Source organism: Micromesistius poutassou, assembly GCF_964030765.1.
Source record: "Micromesistius poutassou genome assembly, chromosome: 2".
NCBI lineage: Eukaryota > Metazoa > Chordata > Actinopteri > Gadiformes > Gadidae > Micromesistius > Micromesistius poutassou.
This window is the reverse complement of record NC_140272.1, coordinates 3,909,535-3,933,907: the sequence shown is the minus strand read 5'-3', so window position 1 is coordinate 3,933,907 and position 24,373 is coordinate 3,909,535. Positions and strand designations below refer to the sequence as shown.

Below are 24,373 nucleotides of genomic sequence, written 5' to 3'. Positions count from 1 at the left end.
ATAAACATGTCACCAATGTCAGAATATGAGGGCCTGTTGTTTTCATGCCGTAGATGAATTCCCCTTTTGTTCTGAGACAAGGTGGGACATGAATGGATTCATGTACAGGCATGCATGAACACTGAGAGGATTTTCATATATTACAGTGCAGCAGGATCCTCTTCCAAGCAGCCTCTTTGCTATTTACAATCAAAGAGATTGTGTACGTTTTCAACGCCGGCTTTATCCATAGGCCCTGCTCACACACAATCACCATGGACCAATATGTAAGAAGGGGAGGCGTGGTGAATCCATGCATAAGTAATCCCGCGACTCAGCACAATACATCATTATCACCGTCATTATTACCCTGGTTTCAGAACGTCCTTGTACCTGTGTGGCGCTGCGTACACTGGGCAGAGTGTACACCTCACACGCACCAATAGAGCTACGAGGAGCAGAGTAGACTGCTAAACCGCTGGGGCGGAACAGCCAGCGCTGCGGCCGAGGCAGTGGGAACACAGTGCCACCCAGTGGACGGTTCGGGTACTGCCGGCGCGGGGCTGAACGCAGAACAAGACGCTGGCACGGACAACCGAACGCTCGTGATGTTCTGCTTTGTTGACTTGTTTGCGCTCATTTCAGAATGTACAGGGCACAATCTAGACAAGCCCAATAAATATATTTTCATGGGTTCCTTTTTATGTTTTCCAAATCTCAACATCAATAAAAAGGCATTTGCACAGGAGAGGGGGAGGAGGAGATACTGAAATACTCTCATTGGAACGCCGGCGGCGTCGTGTTCGACAGGCAGGGGAGGGACAACTCCCACCGTGGCTGGGATGCATCCAAGTCATTTTACCTCGCAAATAACTTATGATTGAATTTGACAGAAGTCGAGCACAAAAGCACACATAACCCCACAGACACACATGCACACACACCCGCACACGCACACACACACAGTCTTGATTACATTCTCTGACACACAAAAAAACGAACAAAATTTAAACATGGAAAATAAACTCAAACAGACAAAAGAGGCGAATAAATATACACGCACGCACATGCACGCGCGCACGCACACACACACACACACACACACAATACCTTGGTGCGTGTGGGGACTTTGGCTTCATTGTCAGACTGGTCGTCGTAGTCCTCGAACTCACTGGAGCTCCATCCGTTGTCTGCACTGACCGGACCGCCTCTCTGCACGTCCTCATAGATCACATCCTCTAAGACACACACACACACACACACACACACACACAAATTATATTTATGTACAAATTAAGAGAAATATATTTTAAGACGCAGAATAAACATGACCCAACACAATACACACACACACACACACACACACACACACACACACACATAAACATTTGTGTGAGAGGATTAGCTTTCATACGACCATAATTATCCTTTTGAATGAGAAATATATATGACCAAAAACATTCATCATATGCACATTGCATTGCACATTGCACAAACTACAGCCACACACACAGCCTCCCTGGTACTGACCTTCATCAGGAGATAGTGGGTGGTATTCAGTGGGGACGTCATCATAGATCACCTCCAGACTGTCACTGTGGGGCACTGCACACACACACACACACACACACACACACACACACACACACACACACACACACACACACACACACACACACACACACACACACACACACACACAGTAAGTAAACCGTATCAATCGTCTATGCTTTTTTTGAGGAAGTATATAAATCAGTGCAAAAATACACTTTACAAACAGACCAACACACACACACGGTCGAAACATGCACACAAAATAACACACTCTTAACAAATCATAGATCCCCCATAAATTGTACATGCACATGATTCATCTGCTGCCTGATCAGAGCACATGCACCAGCTCACAATACAAATACATCAGGTCAACATATACATACTGCTGCTGCATCAATCTCACACACACACACACACACACACACACACACACACACACACACACACACACACACACACACACACACACACACACACACACACACACACACACACACACACACACACACACACACACACACACCAAAATTCCAATTCCAAAGTGTGCATTTATCATAAAAAGGTGTGCAAACACACACACACACACACACACACACTCTCCCATCTCGATGGTTGTGTGTGTATCCAGGAGTCCAGTCAGGACGGGCGCCGTGCCGATGAAACGACCTGCGACACGGGGCCTGCGACACGACAGCCGCGCTGACGGCTTCCCGCGCCGCGCTCCGACGCCGCGCTCCGTCGCCAGCGGTGCTCGTACAGCGCTTCAGCCTAATGCTAGCCTGGGAGTCCAGAGCCACATCTACACAGCCGTAGGGTCTGGCAACGGGTAATGACAACGGCCCAACTCGAGGAGAAGAATCAGAAGAACACAAGGGGTGACGTATCCCGACCAGCGGAGCTAATAGATAAGACTCGTGCCGTGTCTGGTCTGTAAAACAGCAACGCTTTTGGCCCGCCTATATCAGATACACCGATGTGATTGGTTAAGGTTCTGGGCCAGGGGCATCGGGGAGGGATTATATTGCTCGTTCCCAGAGAGACTCACTGAGCAAATTCAAATTGTGCTCTCGCCAGAACTCCAGGGCAGCCTCACTCAGCTCCGGGGGCTCCATCGATCAGACCTTAAATTGGGATTTGTTCGGAAACACTGCATTCTAATCCGCCCCACCCACGCACACAGAAATACATGGAGGGCCACACACACACACAACAATACACCCACGCACACAGAAATACATGGAGGGCCACAGACACACAACAACACACACACACACACACACACACACAGAAATACATGGAGGTCCACAGACACACAATCACACACACACACACACACACACACACACACACACACACACACACACACACACACACACACACACACACACACACACACACACACACACACACACACACACACACACACACACACACACAAATACATGGAGGTCCACAGACACACACACACACTGCCCAGCAACAGCAACAACAGAGGTTTGTTTCTTTAAATGAAGCCGGCCGGAGATGGATTAGTCAACGGTGTTTATTCAACACCTCTAAATAACCTTGGAGTCTTTGTTTAGAAGCGTCAAAGACTTCCTGTCCCCTTCAAAATAAAAGATTCAGAAAGCAAAGGCTTCCTCTGTAAATGAAAACATTAGTGGCATAAACATTTCCTTTCATACCCAGCCCAAAGTGCCTCACCATGGCACACTTCAAAAGGGGGATTCAGAAAAGTGGAAATAAATAGAATAAATGGACAGACTCTGAGGGAAATAGACTGGAACCCTGGGGGTAGGAGGCAGTGTTACTGGGGCTTGGTACCATGTCCTGCTATACTGCTGTTATACACCTGCAATGGACTTTACTAGGGTACTCAACACATAGGCATTGGGTCTGTAGCGACCCTGGTTCTGGTCTGACCCACGGCGCTATGCTACACTAGCACCTCTCTTTGGACCCACTTTCTGGTCAGTGGTCAAAGTCCTGGTCCACAAGCCCATACGAGTATACTATGTAGACCAAAAGACGGCCGATCCTGACCAAATACGAATACCGCAAACTACAATCTAATCGCACTACAAGTGACTGATTAGTGACTAATTACTAAACTAATTGTAAATCAGAGTTGCACAACTGCAACCCCGACTACAAGAATGTACGCGACTACATTCACACAATCACAATACAGGACTCCACAATACACAGGCCGACACACGGCTATAAACATGTATGCTGAATACACAAATACAGTCGACGGTACTGGGATCAGACTACAAGGACGGCACATGAAAAGCATGAAGATGTGAACAAGGCCAACCGCCTGAACCACGTGACTGAAGAGCCGCAGGAAGCCAGCGTAAGATCCCCGCCACACCGCCGGCTCCAATCCCAAAGCAATACTCCCTCATGGAAATAGTCCTCCATTGATCCTCATCCGGAATTAATTGGATTCATGTCATGTCCGTGAGAAAATCAAATCATCGAGGAGAGTGTGTCCATACCTGTGTGTATGCGTTTGTGAGTGTACACAGGTGTGTGTGTGTGTGTATGCGTGTGTTGCTGATGAATGTATTCATGTCGTCCATCTCACTATGCTTGTGTATCAAAATCCTTGAAAGCCGGGTGCATCAAACAGGGCTAATACGATCATCATGCAGCCTTAACTCAAGGTCAGCAACAGCAGTGTCCACACACACACACACACACACACACACACACACACACACACACACACACACACACACACACACACACACACACACACACACACACACACACACACACACACACACACACACACACACACACACACCTCTATGGCTTTCAAAAGCTCTGCGCTCTAGAACTCACAATATCATATTTTCTTCTGGGTCATATGATAATGATGAAACGTGAACTAATAGAGAAGTTGAACCCAGCCCCCGTCCCCCAGCCCCTACTCCCCCTCCTCCCCTCCCCTCCTCTCCCCTCCTCCCCCCCCCCTATAGCAGCGGTTTGAGCCTCTGATCCTCAGGTACCAGGCGGCTCCTCGCACCGTGTCGCTTTGGGTTCTGGTCTCCCTACCTCCAGAGTCCTCCCTCAGGCTGCCGTCGTCGGTGACCGCTGCGTCTCCTTCGCAGCGCTCCTCCGCGGCCTGGCTCCCCTCCGGGGCCTGGCTCCCCTCCGGGGCCTGGCTCCCCTCCCCGGGGGAGGAGCGGGACTCCTCTTCCGCGGCAGGAGGAAGAGGAGGAAGAGGAGGAGGCGTCTCGGCGCTCGGTCGGTCCGCCGCTGTGGAGGCGGAGGTGGAGACGGTAGGGGTGCTGGTGGAGGCCCTGGAAGACAAGAGGGGGTGAGGAGAGGGTGAGGAGCAGTGGGAGAGAGGAGCAGGCCTCATTATAAGTGCGGCTCCTGGGAGGGTGAAGGGAGACAGCCGGAGGGGAGCTGGAGGACGTCCAGAGAACATCCTGCTGCTGCTGGGAGGGCGAGCGGTTCACCGACCGGGAGGAAGGACAATATCTGTCCGGGCGCGGCCCTTATGGATTCCCTTTGACTATTTTGTTGTGGCACACACTTTTATCCAATCGCACCAAACGCACCGATTATGGAGCAGTCTGCGATATTTCTGTAAAAATAATGGCTTCCAAATCGTCATGCTCCTCCAGCAGCGATCTGTAAATCCAATCTTCTGCTAAATAAAGAACTAGGTTCTACTAGTGCCTGGTGACTTTGCGGTCGGCTGTCCAAAAGGTTTCAACCAGGTGGACTAGTCCTGTAGACACCAATCAGGGATGACCTCTAAGAGGTCATGGTCTTTGATTGATTTGATATTGATAACATATATATATATATTTGATATTGATATTGATTTATTGCAGCGGGACCCGTCTCTACTTAAGTTTTAAGTAAAGCACTAAAAATCAACATCCTCTAAAATTGTGAATTATCCGTCCACAAAAAGATGTCTCCCTTTGCCTTTGTCTTTTACTACTGGGAAATGTATGTCAGGTTTGATCCCCCGTAAAAACTAAACAACACAATAACATAATAAAATCATTTTCATCATTTCCTGCAGTTGCAATAAAATAGTTTCCTAACAACCATAACCTTTACCTGGAAGCACCTCCTCTGGCCCCCGGAGGCTTAATGTTCACCATAATCACCAACATTATTTTTATTAATTTTACTTTTCCAACATAAAAATAATCACACATTATTCAAGTTGAGGCGTGCTGCTGGCTCACCATCACACACCCACTGCCAAGAAACACAGCTCCTTAGAAGGCAGTACGAGGCTCCTGGCAGCAGACAGCCCCGCCACAGCCCCGAGCACTAAGTCAGAGTGGAGGGCCGGCCCATCAACACTAATTAAAGACAGCGCCGCCAAGACACATTCCTGCTGCTGTGCTTATGACTCCTCCTCCAAGTCCAACAGCCTATTAGGATGGGCCTCAGCGTGGGAGAATGGTTCTTAACATGGGAGGACTGCGTGTTTATCTGAGGTCTGTGAGAGCAGAGGTCACTGCAGGACTAGCCCTGACCGTGTTTCCACGATTCCGTTCATAGCTGCAAGGTCAATGTCAATCCAATCCTACCGGTAAAGCCCTCGATGGCAGTGACCGTCTCAAAGGGCTTTACAACTTTGAACGACCCCCGACCCCTTTAAGTCCTCCAAGCGGCCCCAAACACAAGAATCCTCCAGAAGGAAGAGAGGAATTGGAATGCAGAAAAAAAAACCTGACCTGGGGGGGGTCACCACCACAAAAGTGTTTTTAGTTATAAATGTTTGCAAAGACGAAAAGTAAATATCGGTTTAAAGCCCAGTTTTAAATCCATCCAACCAAATGAAAACACCTGATCCAAACCACTCACGTCTTAACTGTCTCCTTGTTGCCATGGAAATGCCGCAGGTTATACATGAACAACGTGTTGCTGCAGTTATCTCAGTTATCAGAGGCCCAGGTAAACACAGAGAGACAGGCGGGAGGCGAGGGGGGAGCCAGCCTACAGATTTAGGTCAAACTCAGTTTTTGAAATTCAGTTGGTGTTGCGAAAGTTTCATGAAAGCTTCATAAGGGGGGAAGACTTTTATTTTGAAGTTCCAAGAGAATTTCTCTGTTTAGTATGTAGAGAACTGTCCCTGTCTGGTCGGACTGGGTCTGAGATAAGATAAGATACTTTATTCCTCCCTGAAGGGAAAACATTATCAAAGGAAACGTAAATATATAATTTGGTCTTGGTTATGGCACAGAATATTTACTTTATTTTGAAGGAGCGTGTTGCTGTCAACTGAATAAATAACTCACTCTCTACTCCGATCTCTCTCTCCTCATCTCTCCTCTTTCTGTATCTTTTCCAGGTATCTCTCTCCTCCTTCACTACCTCTCTTCACCTCTCTTCTCCCACTTGACCAGTCTGTCCACACAAGGTCAGAGTCGATTTCCCAGAGCTGCACAGACAGCAGCAGCTGCCATATGATAAATAATTTTTTCCTCAACGTCATGAATAAACACACACACACACACACATACACTTATACTGACATGTGCAAACAGACAGACACAAAAATAAATAGAAGGAAGGCCTGTAGACACACACACACACAATTAAACAAACACATACATACCATAAATAAATGCATGCATGTGAAAGGAAGGACACACACACACACACACACAATGTGTGAGTGTCAGTCAAGACGATTAACTTCTCCATCTGCCCGTAGAGGGCAGAAGAAAAAGAGGAAAAAAAACAAATGTATTCCCTGTGGCTCCTGGTGAACTCCTCTATTGAAAGCCGCCTGTCAAAGAGAGACGGCTATTTACTGGTGACCGTTGTCACAAGAGGCGTACAGATAGAGGGAGGCACGTAGGAGAGAGAGAGGCACGTAGGAGAGAGAGAGGCACATGGGAGAGAGAGAGGCACGTAGCAGAGAGGCACATAGGAGAGAAAGAGGCACGAGAGAGAGAGAGAGAGAGAGAGAGAGAGAGAGAGAGGGGGGCACGTAGCAGAGAGGCACAGAACCGACTCCCTGGGAGTGGTGAAGTGCTGTCGCGGCAGGGTCAAGATAACCCATGCTCCCGCCGTAACAATCACAAAGTCATTTTAGCCAAATTATTCCCGGGCTGCTGACAGGAATAGCAGATGTGCTGACGGGCCGACGCACGGCGTTGATGGAAACGTGCACGCTCCTGATAGCGCTTCTTTAAAGAGCCGCAGTATTGACTTCATTTACTGTGGAAACCCACGCTCAGCAGAATCCTGCCCGGAAGAGAGAATCAGGGACAGACCTCTGTGACACACGTGCATGTGCACGCGCACCCACACACACACACACACACACACACACACACACATGAGCGGTGCGCACACATGCAAATGCATGCACACTTACAAAGCCATGTGCCGACGCACACAAATACACACACATGCACACAAACGTGCCCCTACACACACACACACAAATCAATGTGCAAGCAGTCATGTCCATGCACACATTCAAATGCACACACAAATCAATGTATCCACACACACACAGACACACACACACACACACACAGTTAAAGCACCTACACACACATGCACCTGCAGACCTAAACCTCGCTTGCTTTCAGCACAGGAAAGCCCACAGGAATGAAGGAGGTGTGCCCCCTGTTGGTAGAGGTGCTCCAGCACACTTCCTAGAGCCCAAGACACAGGGTGGCCCTCACACTACAGGCCCTGGCCTCCAGCTCGTGGAACACAGGCCGCTATGCAACCCTCTCACCCCCAGGGAGTACTGAACCCTGGACAGGCGTCAATGTCATGTTTTTATTCAAAGAAATTAAAATGAACCAACCAAGGACTTGGGCTGGAAACATCATGAAGAGAGCTCTGGATAATTTAGTATTATGTATGATAGCAAACAGCATACATCATATGTGTTGTGGATTAATTGCAGGAGGTTTGCAATTATTATGAAACATCATGAAACATCAAATCATCCAAAACCAATGAAACATACACTTCAAATGATCTCAGTCAATGTTATGTTAACTGTCGAGAATGATGTTAACTCATAGTTACTTAATAGCTGCTACTAAATACTTACTTATTCCATATTTTTAATCAATGTACAGGGTAGCTTGTGGGCATATGTGTTGTGGATTAATTGCAGGAGGTTTGCAAGTATTGCTCCATTTTAAGCACAACATGGACTAAGGTCATGTTCATATTCACAACAAAGTGATGAACGTGACCTAGGATGACCAGGCATAGTTACATATGACTACACTCAGTGAACATATAGAGCATATATTTTCTGTGATATGTTTTACCGAGCAACATACATAACTGGTTTAGGGGAAGCAACGTCTCATCCTAAGGATGTGAGAAAGCAGAAGTGCTACTACTTACCGACTGGAGCTCTGGTCTCCCACAGGGCGATCTGTTTCATTCAAAACACAAGAATACACCAGAACAAAACCGTTACACACAGCAACACCATCGACTTAAAAACATTCACAAATCTATGAAACATCAAATCATCCAAAACCAATGAAACATACACTTCAAATGATCTCAGTCAATGTGATGTTAACTGTTTAGAATGATGTTAACTCATAGTTACTTAATAGCTGCTACTAAATACTTACTTATTCCATATTTTTAATCAACGTACAATTATATGGGAAATTCCTAGGTTTTTCCTTCATTAATTTCCATCCTTAGGTCCATTTAAGCTCTATTACTCTGTGAAGCAAGTCCAACACTACTGCTGCATGCTAATGTCCTCCGCTGTTAAAGTAGCCTGGATCCTCTCTCCCCCCCACCCCCCCCCCCCCCCCCTCTCCGTCTCTCCCTCCCTTTCCAACCGGTTGCGTAACGCAGCCCTCCTCCTCAGATGAGACCTTATTATCACCAGGACCCCCCCCCCCCCCCCCCCCCACCAGGACCCCCTCTTCCCCACCAGGACCCCCCTCTCCCCCCCCTCCCCACCCTCCCCCCCCCCCACGCAGCAGCCAGCTCAGAGCGTGACCCCACACAGGACTACCACACAACACTTTAATTGAGCCCCTGGTTGCTTCCATTTCATCCAACAGGAGTTCTTAAGAGATATTAATTCCCTATTAAAGTAGAGGGGGGGGGGGGGTGGGGGGGGTCTAATTACCCCCCCTCCTCAGCCGCATTAGTCCGGTCGTCGATATATCCTGCTTAAAACCACACGTCTTTAACCAATTAACAGGAAAGTTTACTCTTACACTCGCCTGTGCTCGGCCGCCCGGGGCAATACTGAAAGAAAATAAATCCTGTTGAGCAACAGTCAGACCGCGGCGCAACCACCGCCGCATGCACAGCGCGTTGCCAGGGCAACATGAGGAAGTGATCCAGCGCTGTGCCAAGGACAAACATTTACACGTTACACACAGAGCGGGCTAGCCCTCATCTGGACTGGACAAAGGCGGCCAGTGGAGGTATTTGCCCACAATGCAACAGTAGGATTGTGACCCGTGAGCTTTCATACGTGCCCTTGATACCGCGAGGCCCCCGTACCTGTGCTGCTGGTGGTGGTGGCGGGGGTGGTGGGGGTGGTGTTGTCCGAGGTGGAGTTCCCCTCCTGACCAGCAGGGGGAGACATTGGCACCGTGGACGTGGGCCGCTGGGACTGAGGACCAGAGCTGGCTGCGGACGGCGCCTCACACTCAACCTTTACGCTCGTCGCCTCGGCCGTCTCAGCTTTCGAGGGGGGGGTCTTTACGACGGCGGCGTCCGGGACACTCTCGTCCGCGCTGTCGTCAAACTCAAAGGGCTCTCCTTGCTCTTCGTCGTCCTCTTCCTCCTCGTCGTCCCTCTGTGGTGGCTGGGGCGCCACGGTGGACATCATCCCTGGGAGGAGAAAGAACCAACGGGATTCATTATCTTCCAAAAGGGATGAAAGGGACTCGCTATTTATCCAAAGGGACTTGTTCTTTTTAGATGAATTTAATTAAGGGGCAGTTGAGGTTAGCTTGTGGGAGTTGGGTTTGAGCCCAGAACCTTTTGGCTGGGAGTCAAACCCCCTCACTCACTAGACTCCCCCCACAGCCTCTAGTGTGGTGAGGGAGTGGGGGAGGAAGCTGGGTTCATATAAGAACATCATTTCAAACTTTCAGGTAAATTAGGAGTTAGTGAGAGTTCATTTGTCTTTGACGTTTTCCTCCTTGTGAATAAACTGATGGCATGGGGTGGATGGGAAAAGACACACTCACACACAGAGTCACACTGTCTTTAGGTATAAGATCTGTGTACTGCAGAGTAAAAACCGCACAGCAACTGGGTTAGTCCAAAGGAACCTTCATTAAAAAAAACAAGCAAGCCTGTAAGCATAAGACATTAGTAACCTATAACCAGTGTTGGGGGTAACGAGTTAACGGATTACAGTAACGATATTATTTTTATGCTTTTTTGGGTAACGAAGTAAAGTATCTCATTACTAGGCCTGGGCGATATGGCTTAAAGACATATCACGATATAACTTGAACATATTGATCGATATCGATAGCTATTGATAATTTGAATGACCAAAAAAGACTAGGAATTACCATGCTGGATTTAAACACTTCTGTTTAACACTTAATATGTCCTTCCACTGTTCATCATTGATAAATACTCCAATGTCGATACAACAATGAAAAACACTCAAATATTGTAAATAAGTATGGAACCGTGTTTGTGTAACAAACCCAGCTGCTAGATTTGGTGGTCCAGTCTATATATATTGAACATGTTTTATATTGATATTGATCAAAAGTCTATCACGATACAATAATTTATTGTTTTATTGCCCAGGCCTACTCATTACACTAAAAATATCGGTAACTACACTACTTTACTAGACTATAGGAACGCGCGTTCCTGCGTTACCCAAGCCGTGTTTGCCTGTGTGTAAAGTTCTGATCTGTTTAAGTGGTGTGTGCATGCGTGCTGCCTGTGTGCGTGCTGCCTGTCTGTGTGCTGCCTGCCTCGGCACGGTGCCATAGCGATCGATTTGAGTGACGAAGCTGCTGGTGTGAAGGGGAGAGGGAAATGGAGATAGAGATGGAGACGGAGAAAGGGCGTTTCGGCCAGTGGCGATTACTTTCAGTTTATAACTTGAAAGGACAAAAATATTCGAGTCAAATGCACTCTATGCCCAGGCGACAGGCGTCTTTCAACTGTCACAACCCAGATTTAGAAAAATACTAGATAAAATACCCACAACGCGCAAGCCAACATCCGACAGGAAAACATTATCCCATTACCTGGACAAGTGTTAATCCAACATGGAATCGAAGCTCAAAATAACTTTTCAGTCCCTGGATCATGTGTCCACCGCGTACATTTGGTCCGCCAACAAGAAAAGGAATGATGGTGCACTAGATAGACAGCATTTTTTAAACGTGAGAAGGCTGCTCTTGCCTGCAAGGGGTGAGAGGAAGACACAATGTCTTTAATTGTAGGGGATAAAGTCACCTTTATTTTTATATTTTTTATTGAAAGTAAAGTAATAAGTAGTGAAGTTACTTTTCAAATGCAGTAACGAGTAAAGTAATCTCATTACAATTTACAAAGTAAGTAGTAGTAAGTAGTAAGTAGTAATAAGTGAGTAGTAATAAATAACTAATTACTTTTTTGGAGTAACTACCCCAACACCGCCTAGCCTAGTCATAACTAGACCTTCGTACTCATTTCATTCATAACGATGGTCTAGAACTGCTATAGAGACAAACGATTGCTCACTTGAAGGCGGGTGCTGTTGAAGTTTAAAACCTATTGGCTCTGCCCAGTGCCACTCCGGATCTGCCTTAACCAATCGCTAATGTTTGGTTGTGACGTATTTCTTCCTGCTGCTTCCTGGTATTCATTTGACTACAACTGAAACTCGCGCTGTTCTCGTCACTGTTCTCAGGCCGCGCCTCTTGTTCGCTGATTAAAGGGACAAACTTGAGGGAAAAGAAATCGTTTGAACATACACTACACCTAGACCGAAGTACTGAAGGGAAATGAAAATTGAGCGGAAGTACGGAGGCGGGCGCAACCGGGCACTGCCTATAACCACAGCTACAGCACGGGGAACCGACTCAGGTTGCAAGGGCCCTTGCTTTAGTTATGGGCAGGGCAGGGGCATTGTCTGGGACACAGGGACGACGCTAACTCCACACAGAGTACTGGAAAGTAGAGCTGGGCGATTAGTCGATTTTTAATCGTAATTCGAATTTATGGTTTAGGACGATTTTTTAAAAAGAAAAATCGATTATTAAAAAAAGAATAATTTTTTAGTAAAATGTCAACATGGCAGCATGCGCTGAAAAAGAAGTTAAGTTTGCCTTAAGTCTGTGGCAACCAAATTTAGCTTTTGTTAATCATTGTTATTCTTCAAATAAAATACAAATACTTCAAATACTTAAAAAAAAATATATATATATATATATATATTTGTCATTTATAGAAAAAAAATAGATTAAAATCGATAATCGAGTTTGGTTTGAAAAAATCAGAGACTTTATTTTTAGGCCAAATCGCCCAGCCCTACTGGAAAGGCCTTCTGGAAGCATCTAACCCAGGACCTTCTGTTGTGAGGCAGCAGTGCTCACCACTAGGCCCCACTGTACAAAAAGAGAGCAATGTAGATCACACAAAACACATTTCGATTGAGACTAAGACGTGATAAACATCAGCCACTCCCCAGTTTCAGAGAGCGAGAGCCATAGTGATGGTGGGGCTGCGACCACGTTGGCTCACAACAGAAAGACATATGGCTTTAACAGAGACGGTTAGCCCCAGCCTGAGCAGGCTTTGCGGCAGATTAATGAAGATGTATACACCCGTTTAATCTGATGGGAACATGTGCTGCAACATCAGAGACCTCAATTATCTCCTTAACGTTTCATCGCTCAATATTCTCCAACGTTTCATCGAGAAAACAAAGTGTAGGCAGCGGGCGATCACAGCTGATCGAGTCGTCTGTAATGAGCCGCTCTTTGTCTTTTCCGTACAATTAAAGAGCCGCATTGCCACGAAAAAGCAGCGGAGTGTTTGACATCGCCTACGCCTCCAAAACAAAGTGAACCAATGTCAATAGTTATTAAACAAGACCTCTGTTTTTATGGCATTATTCCCGTACAGCAGATGTTCATGAATGCCTCGTTCTGTATGGGTTGACTGTTGACTAGACTTTACCACTCTGATCAGTGTCAGGCTGTGTACTGACTGGCACCCCAGAAAAACTGAAGCAAACCACTACAATATTGAACTATGAACCTATGAACTTTTGTCTGACAGCACATTTGGATATTATGATTTTATGGCTATCCTGTCCAGCCCTTTGACGCTCTGTTTTATTGACTTGAATGTGTATGTCTTGGCAAGTCCTGGAACTTTATGTACGCACTTATTGTATGTTGTACGTCCTTGCACTTAAAAATAGTACTTAGCATCGTGTAGGTTCTTATCCTAGCTATTTGTGTTGTATACAGGGAATGGGTTAACCTAGTGATTGTTAGTGCTTGGCACTTGGTTCTATGAACATCCTTACTGTACCGGCAGATATATTGTTTCTCTTTCTTCTGACATGTACTTAGAGTTGTTTTTGATAAAAGCATCAGCTAAATTCCCTAAATGTGTATGGTTAATAATATGTTGTCTTCCAACAGAGAGAGGCAGAGCACCCACCCTCCACCCGGACAGAGAGAGAGACAGAGCGACCTCCACCCGGACAGAGAGAGAGACAGAGCGACCTCCACCCGGACAGAGAGAGAGACAGAGCGACCTCCACCCGGACAGAGAGAGAGACAGAGCGACCTCCACCCGGACAGAGAGAGAGACAGAGCGACCTCCACCCGGACAGAGAGAGAGACAGAGCGACCTCCACCCGGACAGAGAGAGACAGAGCGACCTCCACCCGGACAGAGAGAGACAGAGCGACCTCCACCCGGACAGAGAGAGACAGAGCGACCTCCACCCGGACAGAGAGAGAGACAGAGCGACCTCCACCCGGGCAGAGAGAGAGACAGAGCGACCTCCACCCGGACAGAGAGAGAGACAGAGCGACCTCCACCCGGACAGAGAGAGACAGAGCACCCCTCCACCCGGACAGAGAGAGAGACAGAGCGACCTCCACCCGGACAGAGAGAGAGACAGAGCTACCTCCACCCGGACAGAGAGAGAGACAGAGCACCCCTCCACCCGGACAGAGAGAGAGACAGAGCGACCTCCACCCGGACAGAGAGAGAGACAGAGCGACCTCCACCCGGACAGAGAGAGAGACAGAGCGACCTCCACCCGGACAGAGAGAGAGACAGAGCGACCTCCACCCGGACAGAGAGAGAGACAGAGCGACCTCCACCCGGACAGAGAGAGAGACAGAGCGACCTCCACCCGGACAGAGAGAGACAGAGCGACCTCCACCCGGACAGAGAGAGACAGAGCGACCTCCACCCGGACAGAGAGAGAGACAGAGCGACCTCCACCCGGACAGAGAGAGAGACAGAGCGACCTCCACCCGGACAGAGAGAGAGACAGAGCGACCTCCACCCGGACAGAGAGAGAGACAGAGCGACCTCCACCCGGACAGAGAGAGAGACAGAGCGACCTCCACCCGGACAGAGAGAGAGACAGAGCGACCTCCACCCGGACAGAGAGAGAGACAGAGCGACCTCCACCCGGACAGAGAGAGACAGAGCGACCTCCACCCGGACAGAGAGAGAGACAGAGCGACCTCCACCCGGACAGAGAGAGAGACAGAGCTACCTCCACCCGGACAGAGAGAGAGACAGAGCACCCCTCCACCCGGACAGAGAGAGAGACAGAGCGACCTCCACCCGGACAGAGAGAGAGACAGAGCGACCTCCACCCGGACAGAGAGAGAGACAGAGCGACCTCCACCCAGACAGAGAGAGAGACAGAGCGACCTCCACCCAGACAGAGAGAGAGACAGAGCGACCTCCACCCGGACAGAGAGAGAGACAGAGCGACCTCCACCCGGACAGAGAGAGAGACAGAGCGACCTCCACCCGGGCAGAGAGAGAGACAGAGCGACCTCCACCCGGACAGAGAGAGAGACAGAGCGACCTCCACCCGGACAGAGAGAGAGACAGAGCGACCTCCACCCGGACAGAGAGAGACAGAGCGACCTCCACCCGGACAGAGAGAGAGACAGAGCGACCTCCACCCGGACAGAGAGAGAGACAGAGCGACCTCCACCCGGACAGAGAGAGAGACAGAGCGACCTCCACCCGGACAGAGAGAGAGACAGAGCGACCTCCACCCGGACAGAGAGAGACAGAGCGACCTCCACCCGGACAGAGAGAGAGACAGAGCGACCTCCACCCGGACAGAGAGAGACAGAGCGACCTCCACCCGGACAGAGAGAGACAGAGCGACCTCCACCCGGACAGAGAGAGACAGAGCACCACCCTCCACCCGGGCAGATGCAGCCGCTCCAATGCACCCATGAGGACACAGTACAGCATCTGCTTTGCATTTCTATTAGCCGCTCAAACGCTTCCGCTGCCGGGGCCGTTCCAGGAGGAGGAGGAAAGGAGTCCATAAAGCAGCGCCGCCACCCCCCCCGCCCCCCCCCCCCCCCCGCCGCCCCTCCAGCCGGGGCCCCTCACAGATCAACTCAAGCACAGGCCCTTATCCTTTCACCTGAACACCAGCGTGATTAGGACGTGGGCCGGGGTCCTGGGAGCGCCATTACCGAGCGCCATTACCATTACCGGCGTGGACACGAGGCTCTGGGTGGCATCAGGGCTGAGGAGGAGGAAGGGGGGGGGGGGATATGATCGGGCTCTGGAAACCTTCCAGGGCCCCTAAACAGGGGGCCTCTTAAGAAGAACAAGTGATAATTACCTGTTACTATCTTAGGCCTTTAGCACCTTTACCTTAATGACCTGAGAGTGAGAACAGGTTCTTAAGGAGCCGGTCGGGGTAAGGGAGGAGGCAACAGGTACGGGCCTACAGGGAGTGGGCGGACGTTTGGCTGTCAAAACCAATACAGAAAAAAACTGTATGGATATGATGCATGTTCATTTTTGCTCCTTCTACCTGTCTACCTACCTACATACCTACCTGTCTATCTATCTACCTACCTACCTACCTGCGCTCACTCTGCCTGTGCACTCGTTGCACGTGACCCCAGTCTTCCACGAGGCCGGACAGAGCTACTGCTAAAGCTAGCCATGTGTCTGAGGGCGTGGCCGTGGAGGGAGGCCTGAACAGAGGGCTGGGACGGTCCCAGTTGGATGAACTCAAAACCAAGCTTACTCTGTCTGGTTTCTCCTGCCCGTAGCTCGAAGCACAGCAACCGTTGGGCTCGGACGAGCGGAACAATAATGAAAGAGTCTGTCTTCACTAACGCACCAGGCCTCTGGGTTATGACTGGAAGATGGGTGTAACCCCGACACGCCGCCCCCCCCCCCCTCTGACGAGTTGACAACAGACCCATTTCTCCGCCACCACAAACCCCCCCCCCCCCCCCATCACCCACCCACCCACCCAGTGGACTACAATCCACAATGCCTGCTCTGTGGAGGGGAGGCCTGAAACAAAAACATGAACGCATTGTTCCTGCATTCGTCACAGCGATGCTGGCTGGCCCATAGGTCAGCAGTCAGGAACCACAGCCCAGTGGAGGCTCCTCGGGAGGCTGTCTGCGTGGAGCAGGCCCTGCTGGAGGCTGGGTCTGATCTGCCATCACAGAGCAGCGTGCTGGCTCTGTGCATGGTCATAATGGGAGGCTACAGCCGCCGTGCCAGGCGTAATAGATTGTTATTATATACCACCATAACTAATCTAGACAAACGCTCAGCTCCAGAGTGGACCAATCAGGAGTCATCGCTCAGTGAGCCAGCGGACCGGGCCCTCAAATCCTTCACGAAATGGATGATGTCACAGCGCTACGGCGGAGGCAATGCCATCAGTCCTGGGAGAGCAGGCTGATCGAGTCCCGTTCAGCGGGGAAACTGAAGCTGAGGAGTTACTGTTGAGAGCCTTTCAGTGTGTCTGTTGGTTTGTTCACGTCTGTGTGTGCGTGTGCGTGAGTGTGTGCGTGCAGATTCACGGCATGTGTTCATGTCAGTGTTGTTGTGGTAGCTCACGTACGAGTGTGTGTGTGCGTAAGTGTGTGCTTATGTTCACATCAGTGTGATTGTAGTTACCTGAAACTGAAGTCAATTTAAATAGAAAAAGTCATCTTTAACTGAAATAAGAACTAAAACCGAGCTTGCAGAAAAAACTAAATCTAAACTGAATGGGAAACAGGACTTTAAAACTAAATAGAAATCATATAACATCCCAACAGTTTCAGTTTTATTATGTAAATTTTAAAAAACTAGAAAATCACAAATGTTCATGTTGTGTCCAGCGAGACAGGACGGACACTAGTCTCATCTGCTGCTCTAGACATTGAGAGGTTTCCTCAGGATAGAGTCACTCCTAACTCCGTTGGAAATGGTTGCAGCCTGTTAAAACCTGTCCAACCAAAGAGTCGTTATTAGATGAGAAATGAGTTGCAAAGTGAAAGTATCTATGAATATTTGGCTTCTTGCCTTCTACACACACGATACAGGATAGGGCAGGATATGCAATCTATGCAGTAATTATTATTCCAAAAAGTGTTCATTAAATCAGATTGTTTTGTGATTATATTCTGAGTATAATGGTTCATATTAGTTTAAATAAGTTTGAATTAGCAAATAGATGAATGGAACCACCTACTAAAAAAGGTAATATAAACAAACACCTAATATAACAATATAACAAAGAAAAACTGAAGATAAAACTGAAATAAATCTGGGAATACAATAAACTAAGAACCTGATTCAAATCAAAACTGAAATAACGCTGGTTTGTGTGCGTGCGTGCGTGCGTTCCACTACAGCATCCAAAACACACATAACCCAAACCCAGGCTGCCCGGCCCCCTGCCCCCTTGTGGAGGCTGTCTGCTGTGCTTTATGTAGGTCAGTGACAGGGCGTGTAACTTGTAAGAGTTGGTTTCCTCCCCTATTCTTCCCCCTATCCCCATTCAGAAAAAAGGGCTACTCCAAATCGCCCTTGGGTGTTCTTTTGTTTTCTATTTTAGTTGGTTGTTTAATCTCCCTGCAAACACACAGAGCAGACAAAAAGATACCAGGACACACACACACACTCACACTCACACTCATACACACACACACACACAGGGGGGGGCTGAGTGACAGTGATGATGTCACCGTAGAACCAGTTTCAGCCTCTGGTCTGAGGCGTACACACAGACAGCATTTCAACACAGCTCCCAGACGTTTGCAAATTACAGCTGTGCCGTCGCACTGATTCTCTTTCTGTGTGTGTGTGACAAACCAACCTCCCCAGTGTCCTGCATCGTACAGCTACAGCTACTTAAATTCCGCTTAATGAGTCCGGTTATATCTTTGGGCCCTCACTACAAAGTGCAGTGAGACTATCTGTGACGAGAGTGTCAATGAGCAACAACTTCAGTTCAGATGAAACCAGCTCTGGGTGGAGCTGTGATTCTGGCAGCATCACAGCAGAATAGATTATACAGTCCGCTGGAGTGTCCACAGGGAGTCACCCCCGGAGGGAACTCCACCGCAGACCGGGAGAGACTGAGGGCACACTCACACTAGGCCATCTGCACCGTGCCCGAGTATGTTTACGTCTAATGTGAGTGCGCCCTTAGTCAAGACGACTACATACCCCACAATGCATTGCAGTCACTCGCTAACGCGTGGTACAGTGTTTAATACAAACAGTCTCCAGATCCAATACTTGTTACTTCAGAGAGCTGTTTGGTTCAAGACTCAGCATATATATTTACTTGATCAAACTCCTGTCTACTGTTGGACGAAGACAAGCGGATCATTATAGTGAGGTGAGGTAATGAGCGTTTGACAAACAGGCCAGTTTCTCTGTCAACAAAACCTCCTACATGATGTGTCAACAAAGCAGAAACAGCCCATGTGTTTGCTGTAGCTTTTAGGACAACAGACATCAATATGATTAAGGGTATGCATCCTTAATAACGACGGCTGGCTTGAATCACACTAATGAAAGTCTCAGTGACGTAACATCAACAAAAGGATCCCACCATCGAGTCACAGCAAACATCCAATGCTTCCACTAGCGAGCAGAGTTTACCCCGGCAGTCTGCTGAATCCCAGGCCCATGTTCTGCCAGCTAATGATCTACAATGGCCTTCGTTTGTCCACGGGTAAACTTTACAGCCAGAGGACGCTGGCATCAATAGACAATGGCCCTGCACAGCAGCTGGCCCGGACTGGAGTAGTTCTCCCAGCTCAGGGTCCCTCCCATAGCGGAAGGTGGCAACCAAACAAACCCACCAGCACTCTGGTCTGTGACGCTGTCCCAAGGAGCTGGTCGCTGCCGGCAACGGTAAACAACCAGCCCAGCAGGTACTTAGGACAGATGGTCGATGGAGCTGCCAGGGGAAACTAGAAGTTCACACTTGTACTGTACCTTGGAGTTTTGTCAGTGGCACAGACATTTAGGGGATTTTTGCTGCCGCTTTTATCCAAAGCGACTTACAACCATTCATTCACACATTCACACACACACGGCGGAGTCAACCCCGCAGGGCGACAGCCAGCTGGTCAGGGGCAGTCAGGGTGAGGCGTCTTGCTCAGGGACATCTCATCACTCAGCTAGGAGGGGCCGGGGAGTGAACTAGCAACCATCCGGTTACCAGTCAACCCACTCTACCTCCTGAGCTACTGCCACCGCAGACATGGCTCAGTGGGATCAGGAAAAAGGACAACTTTGAGTGGGAAATGACAACATGATAATAACCTTTTGAAATATCTTTATAAGCCTGTAATACCTGCAGAGTATGCTGGCTGTGTTGGCCACTCACTGTGTATCACTGGATAGTACTTGTGCTGCAGTGTGCAACAAGGTTTAATCTAAAGTAATCTTGCAAAAGGGTGAGATTGTGATATTGCATTACTATGCAAACACACAACCACCAAGAGGATAACTCAAAAGATAGTTCAGCAATGAAAGGTCATGGTACTCTGCGCTCCCGTCCCTCATGTATTCCTCCAGTCCTGCAACAGTCCCTCCACTATTCCAACACACAGAGGGATGCATTACTGAGGCCGCCGTCTGTCTGACCTCCCTGTGCCCGCTACGCTCTGGCCTGTCTGGTCGTTTAAGCATGCACCAGTGCAGCAGCAGTGATGGCTCGCTGGCGGGGATGTGGATGAAGATACACATGCAGCGGCCGCATCTGTCCAGGTCAGGAGAGGCGGAGAGGGGCAGCAGAGCCACACAGCACCCCTCTGCCATCTGTGTTCACAGCCAGGCCAAGGTTACTACTGCCAGCACGGCCCATGATGAAACCACAGGGCCCAGCGGCGGAGAACAGAACGGCAGGGGATGTACTGTCACGTAGAGGAAGCACGTGCAATCAAATGCCTTAAAGTTTAAATTAGCTTTCGTTCAAATGTTACACACACTTCTCACGGCTCCACAGCTCCGTTCACTTGCATGGGCCTTCCCGACTTCCAGCGGTCAATTATTTTTCAATAATGACCATTGCTAAGCATATAATGATGATGATGGATTTTTTTCACGTCTTTCGTATCACTCCACAAGTAGTCTGGTAACTTATCAACCCCAGAGTATTTGGTTGCTAAGCGACGTCAACGTCTTTGGCAGACTATTTCTCTGCTGATCAACACTACGAATGCTGGTAACTAATAAATTGTAAAAAGACACACTGTGTGAAGTTATTTTTTCATTTTGGCAAGTAGCCATGTAATAAGCAGGATAATGTATAGAACGTTGCTGGTCATTATCTAAAATAAGCCCCTTCAGGGAGAAGTAAGACACCTCCGCTTCGCGTCGGTGTACATTAACCCTTACATATGCAATAGGAAAATATATATATTTTCAATAGAGAAAGAAAACTCTAGCAAGAAAACTCTGAGTTGAGTTTCCAGAAATAGAAACTGCATTTACCATGACCCCCTTGGACTCTGGTTGTCAAGGGCGACAGAGACTCTGGAGATGTGTGGGTTTATTTTGAAGAGAAAACTACAGTTTCAGTAATTGCGGCTGGCTTCTGCGACTCCGAAATATGGAATACGGCCGTGTCGTTTGAATCAACTGACAGATATAACTAGTGAAGGCTGTGGGACGAGGGCGACAGACTGCTGGGGTCGTCCTGTCGGCTGTGTTTTACGGAGCTCTGTTGTATTTCTCCCGTTACAGCCTGTAACCTTTGCCATCACCCAGTCTTACACCTCAGTTTTACAGGCCACTAAAACCTGCATTCTGTACTTTCAGTGTGTCCCCTAGAGATCATTATCAGCCTGGGCATCGCCACCAAACCAGACAGCCACAACCATTATGAACCTAGACATCTCAACAGGATGTTGAGCATTCCTCAGAGGAGGAAATGGGCCTGTATTAAATATGATCAAACTTGGATAGTTTGGTAACAAGGCATTTTTAAAGATGAAAGACATTGTTAATATTTTATGCTATCCATTGAGACACCTTCTGTAAACCTGCACTTTTAAACATGCTCTTTGAACGGCAAATAAAAGTCATGCTGTATACACAACCAGTCCCCTAAGAGTTCAAGCTGATTCTTTCATTCGGGAGACAGATTCCCCGAAGCACACAAGCAACTGTCAGAGAGCATTGACACACACACACACACACACACACACACACACACACACACACACACACACACACACATCCTAAACAAATCATGACACATCAACTGAGGAACACAGAACAGTATTTCCAGCCAGTATTCCCTCTGTGTATGAATGCAGCGTAGCTGTGTGTAAGTACAGCTCCTCAGGGACCAGTGGTGGAGGTGGAACTCTCATATCATGACTCACTTTAAGTTTGACCTAAAAAAGCCAAGCTGTTGCTGCATGTTTGTGCATGTGCTTTCCTGCAGGAAAAATGTGTGAGTGTGCGTCTAAAGTATAGACATACACTGTAGACGTGTATTCACTGAACTAGGCCTGGGCAATAAAACAATAAATTATGGTATTGTGATAGACTTGATCAATATCAATATAAAACATGTTCAATATATATTGATAAGAGACTGGACCACCAAATCTAGCAGCTGGGTTTGTTACACAAACACTGTTCCATACTTTTTTACAATATTTGAGTGTTTTTCATTGTTGTATCGACATTGGAGTATTTATCAATGAAGAACAATGAATTAAGTGTTAAACAGAAGTGTTTAAATCCAGCATGGTAATTCCTAGTCTTTTTAGATCATTAAAATGATCAATAGTTATCGATATCGATCAATATGATCAAGTTATATCGTGATATGTCTTTCAGCCATATCGCCCAGGCCTACACTGAACACACCAGCCATTTTTGTTGACAGACAAAAAGTTTGATGTAGACGCTTCTACGTCCAACTTCATGCGTGTCAGAATAAACGGGTGGTGGTGTTTTCAGTTAATAGTGGGGTCTTTGTGAGCGACGGACATGCATGGGCTGTTAATGTCTACTGGACGCCTGTGAACCAGCCTCACAAAAGTTAAGAGGGAGAAAAAGAAATAGCCACACAAAGCGTTCTACAGTTTCTTTCAAATTAAGCTCTGGGACATCCGGCGAGTATAGGGGAGGGGGGGGGTCCCCTGGGCCAAAATGTAAATAAGATGATCTGGGGTCCCCTGCCCCCCTCCGACTGCAGTCCACCCACTCCCCCCCCCCCCCCCCCCGTCCATTCTCTCTGCTATAGGGATGAGGTAGCATGAAACCCAACCCGGGAGGAGCTATTGTTGCTCCAGGAAGGGACCATCATGACGGAGCGGTGGCCGCGGCCGTGTCTCCCCAGGGCGGAGTGAGTACAACCGATCATAAACACAGCCCGCCCCGCTGCTCCTCCATCCTCCCGGTAACCCGGTATCCTCCCCACTAACAACGCCTCACGTCCAGGCCCCGGTTCAACCGGCGTGCATGATAGGGTGTGTGTGTGTGTGTGTGTGTGTGTGTGTGTGTGTGTGTGTGTGTGTGTGTGTGTGTGTGTGTGTTGAAGCGAGAGGCCACCCGGGCATCAGCTTCTCCCTCTCTCCCCCCTAGCTCTCCTCTCCCCATCCTCGGGAGGATGTCGCAATTCGATGGAGAGAGGGACGAAGACGAAGCGGACTCACCCCTCGGTAGTTCGGTTACCGGTAGTCCGGTTACCGCCGGCCCGACGCGCCGTCTTTAGCAGCTAGCCACGCTGGACGCGCAGAGGAGGAGAGAGCGCGAGAGGAGGGGGAGACAGAAAGGAGCGAGAGGAGGGGGAGACAGAGAGGAGTGGGGTACCGGAAGAAGGGAAAGTCCTGTGGGCGGTAAACCAATGCGCGCCTCTCACCTCCTTGTGCTCCGCGGGTAATTCCTTCAGATTCGACCGCTCCTCCTCCAGCTCGCGGGTCTCCGGATCCCGGCGCGTGCACCGTATAAACCTCCCGGTGTGAGTCACGCGGCCGTGTCTCGCGGACCCATCCCCGGTGTCTCTCTCTCTCTCTCCCGCGCGAGGGCAGCAAGTGGCACGAGCCCGAGTGGAATCCTCCTGCCTCGCGCACTATTTACTTTCCCACAACTTCTCCCTCGCGCCTCAGAGTGCACTGGCTGCCCTAGATGAGGTCACACCCCTTTGCATTGTCAGTCTCTCCCTCCCTCCCCTCTCCCTTGTTCTCACCCCCTCCGTTTCTCTTTAGGTGGGTCGTCGTCCTCCCCTCTCCCTTCGTTCTCTCTCTGTCTGTTCGTCGCTTCACCCCCTCTCCCCCATTCTCAGACCCCTCGCGGCTCCCTCTCAGACGGCAGCAACACAAAGGAGGCGAAGAGTTCTCAGGAGCGGCCGGCCA

The 24,373-nt window shown here is 48.8% G+C and overlaps 1 protein-coding gene across 1 annotated transcript; it reads right to left on the bottom strand.

The window, feature by feature from the left end:
* Positions 1–427: 427 nt before the first annotated feature.
* LOC311339276 (uncharacterized protein) lies at positions 428–24,250 on the bottom strand (the record flags this gene model as incomplete). Its single annotated transcript, XM_084464656.1, has 7 exons — positions 23,881–24,250; positions 10,048–10,380; positions 8,911–8,941; positions 4,603–4,850; positions 1,510–1,584; positions 1,073–1,217; positions 428–542 (listed from the first exon to the last, which is right to left on the bottom strand). The coding sequence occupies exons 2-7, from the start codon at positions 10,376–10,378 to the stop codon at positions 428–430; spliced, it is 945 nt and encodes a 314-aa protein (XP_084320782.1). The 5' UTR covers positions 10,379–10,380; positions 23,881–24,250.
* Between the last annotated feature and the right edge of the window lie 123 nt (positions 24,251–24,373).